General features: G+C 38.8%; 1 protein-coding gene across 1 annotated transcript in view; it reads right to left on the reverse strand.

The window, feature by feature from the left end:
* Positions 1–6,610: 6,610 nt before the first annotated feature.
* Positions 6,611–8,782, reverse strand: part of LOC138966100 (delta(24)-sterol reductase-like) — a 9,510-nt gene continuing 7,338 nt past the window's right edge. Inside the window, exon 4 of the mRNA XM_070338179.1 lies at positions 6,611–7,624. Within this exon, the coding sequence (XP_070194280.1) occupies positions 7,471–7,624 (154 nt within the window). The 3' untranslated portion in view covers positions 6,611–7,470. The remainder of the gene's footprint in view (positions 7,625–8,782) is intronic.

Genomic DNA, 8,782 nt, shown 5'->3' on the forward strand with positions numbered 1-8,782 from the left:
GCAAGACCAAATGGCTAAATAAACACACAACCAAAGGAGACAACTGAGGACCAAGTGGCTTAATAAACTTAAAACTTAACAAGCTAGCTAAACAACAGCACCAATTAAGAGGCTGACAACTAAATGAAACGATTAAACCTCAATACTAAGAGGCTAAATAATTTCACAATTGGATGTCAGGAACAAGTGGGTAAACAAACTCACATCTAAATGTCGGGACCAAGTGGGTAAACAAACTCACATCTAAATGTCGGGACCAAGTGGGTAAATAAACTCACAACTTAATGTCAGGACCAAATGGGAAAACAAACTCACAACTAAATGTCGGGACCAAGTGGGTAAATAAACTCACAACTAAATGTCGGGACCAAGTGGGTAAATACACTCACAACTAAATGTCGGGACCGAGTGGGTAAATAAACTCACATCTAAATGTCGGGACCGAGTGGGTAAATAAACTCACAACTAAATGTCGGGACCGAGTGGGTAAATAAACTCACATCTAAATGTCGGGACCGAGTGGGTAAATAAACTCACATCTAAATGTCGGGACCAAGTGGGTAAATAAACTCACATCTAAATGTCGGGACCAAGTGGGTAAATAAACTCACAACTAAATGTCGGGATCAAGTGGGTAAATAAACTCACAACTAAATGTCGGGACCGAGTGGGTAAATAAACTCACATCTAAATGTCGGGACCGAGTGGGTAAACAAACTCACAACTTAATGTCGGGACCAAGTGGGTAAACAAACTCACAACTAAATGTCGGGACCAAGTGGGTAAATAAACTCACAACTTAATGTCGGGACCGAGTGGGTAAATAAACTCACATCTAAATGTCGGGACCGAGTGGGTAAATAAACTCACAACTAAATGTCGGGACCGAGTGGGTAAATAAACTCACATCTAAATGTCGGGACCGAGTGGGTAAATAAACTCACAACTTAATGTCGGGACCAAGTGGGTAAATAAACTCACAACTAAATGTCGGGACCGAGTGGGTAAATAAACTCACAACTAAATGTCGGGACCAAGTGGGTAAATAAACTCACAACTTAATGTCGGGACCGAGTGGGTAAATAAACTCACATCTAAATGTCGGGACCAAGTGGGTAAACAAACTCACAACTAAATGTCGGGACCAAGTGGGTAAATAAACTCACAACTAAATGTCAGGACCGAGAGGGTAAATCAGCGCAACATTAAGCCTCAAGACTAAGAAGCTAAATGAGCTGACAACTAAATGAGACAATAACAAAACAAGACTAAAATGCTTCAAACAAAGTCACAATTTAACTCAGAACCAAACGTCACATCCAAGAGGCTAACTAAACCCGCAACTTAACGAGACGTACAATTCAGGAGCAAGCAGCTAGATAAACACACATCTAAATAATACCACTACACGTCAGGACCAAGTGTTTAAATAAACTGACCAGAAATGGCTTATAAAATGGTAGAGTGGACTTGCAAATACACAGCAAAACAAAGCCTTGTGCGACCTCACACTGTTGTTAAACCCAGCAACAACAAAAACGTTAGACATGAAACTTCTGCTCTTTGCTCTTAAAATTACAAAGGTGGGAATAAAATCATTGTAAGGAAAAAGGCAAAATGATTAAATAGAAATTCATGGATGTCTGGCACGTGGAGTGACATCTATGCATTTCTTTGGCTTTCCTGTGTTTGTTCAGTTAGATGAGGACTCTAATATCAATGATATAAGTCACCAGCACCAGCACCAGCACCAGACTGCCTACATGTCACCATTTCTACCACAGTCACAGTGCATTGCCTTATCGGCACCAGCAGGTTTGTGTTAAGTCCCACTGGAAGAAAAGAGAGAGAAAAAAAGACTTCTTACGATTTTAAATCAGTGGTTTGCAAATTCTCTGCAAGGACATCCTAGCACCTGGGGTAAATTCAAATGGGGCAACTCTGTGAAAATCTTACGCTAGTTCCATCGCACGCCACGCCATTCAATTAGTTCCATCAGTTCTCTTTTTAGCCCATTGTCTCCCGCACAGCTCAATACCCCCCCCCCCCCCCCCCACTTGATAATTTCATACCCAGATCCTGTAACTGCTGTATTAACATGTGTTTACTTGCTTTCCCTCCTTTCGTGCCAAGAGACGGCATGGCATGAGCAAATGAGACCAAGCCTTGCTTCATTATTTTCATGTCATTGTCTTTTTCATTACATTTACTCTATTGACAGGCTGAGTGGATAAGACATTGCCCTCCTCATCAGAAGGTCGTGAGTTCAAATTCCGGCCACGGCCGCCTGGTGGGTTAAGGGTAGAGATTTTTTTTATCTCCCAGGTCAACTTATGTGCAGACCTGCAAGTGCCTTCTCCCCCTTCGTGTGTACTCGCAAGCACAAGACCAAGAGTGCGCACGGAAAAGATCCTGTAATCTATGTCAGAGTTCGGTGTGTTAGTGAAACATGAAAATACCCATCATGCTTCCCTGAAATCGGCGTATGCTGCCTGAATGGCAGGGTAAAGACGGTCATACACGTAAAAATCCACTCGTGCAAAAAACATGAGTTAACGGGGGAAGTTTCAGCTCATGAACGAAGAAGAAGATTTACTCTATAATCCCAATGTTAGGAAATTCGGGACGCTTCCTCCCAGTGGAAAGCTAGCAGCAACAGAGTCGCGCTACCCAGGTGTGTGCGTGTTTGGTTGTAATCAGCTTATGGCAGAATAACAGGTCTTTTACATGTTACTGTGGTGACACGGGGGTGGGACATGGATACTGCCTCTGAGCCTGCACATAAAGTTGACCCATGTCCGTCCCAGCATGGATTCCAACCTGTCACCTTAGGATCACAAGTCCGGTGTTAATTTAAAACGGCAAAGGAGACAGTATGACTCTGTGCGGGAGGCAAAGGGTAAGAAGATTACTTCATTAATTAGAACCTTCCTGGGTGGATATTCTTAATGAATACCGGCTGGAACTGTACAAATATTTTCACAGAATTGCGCAGAAAGAAAGTGGTGCTCCGTCAAGCATGAGACTCTCTGCAAACCACACACATCATCTTTCACTAAAACATGTAGCAAATGCGTCAATACTGTTGTACACAATCCAAGAAATAATCAAAAAAAATTGTAATTTTTGATTACATGTTTTCAGTAGCACTACCTCTTTGTTTAGCAGGTTATGTTTGATTAAATGCAAACAATAATACCAGTAAGTTACAGGGGGCAATTTTGCAAATTACAAGGTGTACACACATGCACAAATCCTAAATAGCACAAGAGACTGACAACAAAACATTGTCAACCTTGAAATAAGCACAATGTTAAACAAACTTGTATTCTTCTAGTGAAAGTACCCAAAATTAGAACAATGCTTAGCGTAAGTACCCAATATATAATTCTAACAGCACAAAATAAACAAAATGATCACTTAGCAAACAAAACAGTTTGCAAGCTTGGTATGATGAGAAGTAACAGGCACTGATATGAGACCAATATCATACTACTCCTTCACAACACATCAAAAGCAAACAAAACACGCTCCTGGCAAAAACTCAAATGAGATCATAGTCTAGAAAAGTTAAAATTACAAATAAATATGTCATAACTTTTAGCAGTAAAAGCTGATGGTTATCTGAGACACATCCACCTACCCTGTTAGCTGTCCAGCACTACACTCAATAAATATTTACTACATTTAGAACTGCACATCTGTAAATACCTGTCACATTTAGAATTGCACTCTATTTCCTTTATTTGGTGTTTAACGTCGTTTTCAACCACGAAGGTTATATCGCGACAGGGAAAGGGGGGGAGATGGGATAGAGCCACTTGTTAATTGTTTCTTGTTCACGAAAGCACTAATCAAAAAATTGCTCCAGGGGCGTGCAACGTAGTACAATATATTACCTTACTGGGAGAAATTGCACTCTATAAATACCTTTCACTTTTACTGTCTCAAACAATAACATATATAAATAAAAGAGGCGAGAAAACTTCTGATCTTTTACAATGCTATTTCTTTCTTTATTTGGTGTTTTACGTCGTTTTCAACCACGAAGGTTATCGCGACGGGGGAAGGGGGGAGATGGGATAGAGCCACTTGTCAATTGTTTCTTGTTCACAAAAGCACTAATCAAAAATTTGCTCCAACTGGGAGAATGCAAGTTTCCAGTACAAAGGACTAAACACTTCTCACATACTGCTTGACTAAAATCTTTACTTTCTTTCTTTCTTTCTTTATTTGGTGTTTAACGTCGTTTTCAACCACGAAGGTTACATCGCGACGGGGAAAGATGGGATAGAGCCACTTGTCAATTGTTTCTTGTTCACAAAAGCACTAATCAAAAATTTGCTCCAGGGGCTTGCAACGTAGTACAATATATTACCTTACTGGGAGAATGCAAGTTTCCAGTACAAAGGACTTAACATTTCTTACATACTGCTTGACTAAAATCTTTACAAAAATTGACTATATTCTATACAAGAAACACTTAACAAGGGTAAAAGGAGAAACAGAATCCATTAGTCGCCTCTTACGACATGCTGGGGAGCATCGGGTAAATTCTTCCCCCTAACCCGCGGGTTTTTTTACAATGCTATGGTTGACAGCATTTAGAATTGCACTCTATAAGTACCTTTCACGTTTACTGTTTCAAACAATAACATATATCATTAAAAAGAGGCTACCGTATGACGGACTACAAGCCGCGACTTTTTTTCAAAAAAAAATCGCATTGCGGCTTATAAAAAGATGCGGCTAAAACGTTACCTAAACTTGAATAGCATTCACCTAATGGAAGTCGCCGCGGATTTTCATTTCGCTCGATTAGCGATTACCGGTACTTTATTAGCTCTCTACTCAAGACTCAGCACTTTTCTCTTTCTTTCGCGAATCTTCGTTTGTCAACAAGTCCTCGTGACAAGATAGCGTACAGAGAAACACCGGATGTATCAGGATCTCGCGTTTGCGAGATTTCGTTTTCGTTTTTTTGTGTCTCGCGATAGTTGGAGGAGCGAGAGCCGCCATGTTGTGTTTTCGTCTGCTCGAAATGTGCGCAAAAGTCGTAAATCATCCCAAAAAAGATTATTCCGGGCGGGACTACATGTGTGTGTTGGTTACAAATTGTGTGTGTGATATTTTTCTTCAAACGTTTTCACTTTTCTTCTTTGTTTCACTTGTTTATTCTCGGAGCCGATTTCACCAAATAACGTCCGTACTTTCGTTTGCCTGGTTGTTTTGATTGATTGACACGATCTGATTATATTTTTTTCGACGGCGGCTAATATAGTGAAGCGGCCTATACGTTGCTCGTCACAATTTTTTTGTTAAAAGTCAGGGGTGCGGCTTATGAAACGGTGCGTCTTGTAATCCGTCAAATACGGTAGTTACTTCTGATCTTTTACAATGCTATGGTTGACAGCATTTAGAATTGCACTCTATAAATACCTTTCACGTTTACTGTCTCAAACAATAACATATATCATTTAAAAGAGGCTAGTTACTTCTGATCTTTTACAATGCTATGGTTGACAGCATTTAGAATTGCACTCTATAAATACCTTTCACATTTACTGTCTCAAACAATAACATATATCATTAAAAAGAGGCTAGTTACTTCTGATTTGTTTAAATGCTATGGTTGATAACATTTAGAATTGCACTCTATAAATACCTTTCACATTTACTGTCTCAAACAATAACAAATATCATCAATAAAAGAAGCTAGCAACTTCTGATCTTTAAAACTGCAATGGTTGATGACAAGAGACAACAAATGATAAACGCAAGGGGCCAACAACAATGCATTCCTTTTAACTATAATATTGCAATAATAGTGCCAGCATAAAAATAATGTAAAAACATCGGAGGGGGGGGGGGGGGGGGGGCTTCTGACAGCGGCAGAAGGCCTTAAACTGACCTTCATTTCATCACAAGGGGCACGAGTAAGTTCAGTAAAACTGGCCAAAGTAAGAGACGTATCTACATGCATGGGTGCACTAGGGGGAAAAACACGGCAGTCATTTCCTTTCCCTTTTCTATGTGCATCCTGCATCTGTCAATCTGTCAACAAAATATGGGTTTCCTATGTCTTAAGAAGTAATTGTAGAAACAAATCCAAGTGTAAACTTTGATTGGAAGCATGTTCAGCAGTGATGCACAACCCTGCTTTAGCAAAAAATAAATACCAACACACCAAATTCTTTTTAAACGGACCAAGCACCAGCATATTATCATGATCATAAGGAAATTGCGTATATATTTATTCATAAGTTTTGAGAAAAATGATTCAAGTCAAATAATAGACATGACACCATCTGAGCATACATATCTCAGTCAAGAAAGTTAGGACTGCAAATTTCTAATACAAGCCTTTAGAGGCTTGCATTTTGTATTACAAGAACATTAAAAACACAATTTTAACAAATCGCTTAACAACTGAATGATATTGTAAAAACAGAAACAAAACTTCAGATGGCTCATAACAGAGCAAATCATTGACTTCCATTTTGGAAGGAAAAAAAGGCCTATTTCACCTATCTCACCTTTTAACTTTGGTAATTCTACTCCATGGTAGAACAATCATGCTTTTCTCTTAATGTGACTTCTGCTCCCCCTTTTCAAATATCACGCAAGGGATTCATGAGAGCACCAGAGTTGACTCGCTGCTCCAAATTGACGGACTATTAGTTATGCAATTATGTTAAGATCATGACAATATGTCAATTGTTCTAGAAGCTCTGGCCGTCCTAAAGGCACGTATCTATAATGCTGTACCATTTTACTGTCCCAAAACAGACAGTCAAGCATGAGGTTCTTACTCACATGCAGGTCGGATGAATTAATTTTAGACAAGATGGACATTTAAAAGAATTAAATTCAAAGGAAGCTTGTTCACCTTCAACGAAAGAGCACTAGGTAGAATATATCAGTTATTATAAAATCACAACTGCCGAATAAGCATCTTGCAAACAAATATGTTCTACTCGAACAAGTTTTGATACATATGCTAAAAGACCGAAGACAAGGGAACAGCAAACAAAGCTTTAGCATAAACTATTTTGATATTAATATTAACTATTTGATCAAGTAGTTTTTTGTTCATCTCAAGTCAAACCTGATATGTTCGCTATTTTGATCCTAAGGAACTTTGCGTTTTTGTTCATCTCAAGTCAAACTGGATATGTTTGCTACAGTTCATTTGTTAAATATTGGTCAAGATTTGATGACATCATGTCCCATCTTACCAACTGTGCATTTGTTGTCAAATACACAACCTCATTGTTAAATTGAGGCGACTATTCTTAACAAATAGTCATTTCACTGGGAAAAAATACATTTTCTTTCATTTTCAAACTCCTGACTAGGTAATGAGTTCAATTTATACTTGCCTTACTAGGAATGGGGGGACAAGGCAGTGTGATAGTGTAAGAAAAGACTAAAAGGACATAATTTCAGCTTGAATTATGTAACACGTTGTTAATCGCGGACTTTGCGGTTGACTTTGCCGTAGACTTCGGGGAAGGCTTTCTCACAGTCGAGTGACTTGCGTAGACAATCATAGAGTGTGTGATCAAACATCCTGCGGAAATCGTCCCGGCTCAGATACGAGTCAGCATACAGCATCTGGAATCTGTAACATTTCACAATTGGCGGGGTAAAAACAGTCATACACATAACAAGAAGAGCAAACGCTCGATCGAGTCACTTTCGCAGTTCTGAATATTATATGAGGCATCAGATGGACAGGAAGAAATTGCTATTCACAACACAATGAGTCACGTTCACATAAAATTTGAGCCCGGTCACTTTTATAGTTTCCGAAAAAAGCCCAACGTTAAGTTGTGTGTTGCCGAACAGAAAAGGCTAGTTATCTCCCTTGTTTTTCTGATAACGTTCGTAAAAGGCTACAGATGTAAATACTTTGATGTAAAGAATAATCCTACAAAGTTTCAATCACATCCGATGAACTTTGTCAAAGATATAAAATGTCTAATTTTTCCTTTGACGCTGACCTGTGACCTTGAAAAAGGTCAAAGGTCAACGAAACCATCGTTAAAGTGTAGAGGTCATTGGAGGTCACGACTAAACAAAATATGAGCCCGATCGCTTTGATAGTTTCCGAGAAAAGTCCAACGTTAAGGTGGTGTCTACGGACGGCCGGCCGGACGGCCGGCCGGACAGACTAACACTGACCGATTACATAGAGTCACTTTTTCTCAAGTGACTCAAAAACTCACTTGTGCAAACAAATACATGTATAATAATAATAATAATAAATGAGCATTTATATAGCGCAACATCATAACTTTACAATTATGCTCTTTGCGCTTGACACATTTAAAATTAAAACACAGTTATACAAGCATTTACATCTACATTCATAGTCAACAACGCTTAATTAAAAGCATACACCATCAAACATACATTACAAAAGATTTTTCCACCAACTAAGTAATAAAACCATGAATAAAATAGGTAGTGAAAAACAAGGAAATACCAGCTGAATACCCTTAATCACACAGAACATGTTATCAACAATACTGAAAACAGTCCTAGATGTTTATATACATGTATGTGGGAGTTTCATCCCATGAACGCAGAAGAAGAAGAAGAAGAAGAAGAAGAAGAAGAAGAAGAACAAGAACAAGAACAAGAAGAACAAGAAAAACAAGAAGAAGAACAAGAAAAAGAACAAGAAGAAGAACAAGAAGAACAAGAAGAAGAACAAGAAGAAGAACAAGAAGAACAAGAAGAAGAACAAGAAGAACAAGAAGAAGAACAAGAAGAA

Source organism: Littorina saxatilis, linkage group LG5 (assembly GCF_037325665.1).
Source record: "Littorina saxatilis isolate snail1 linkage group LG5, US_GU_Lsax_2.0, whole genome shotgun sequence".
Classification (NCBI taxonomy): Eukaryota; Metazoa; Mollusca; class Gastropoda; order Littorinimorpha; family Littorinidae; genus Littorina; species Littorina saxatilis.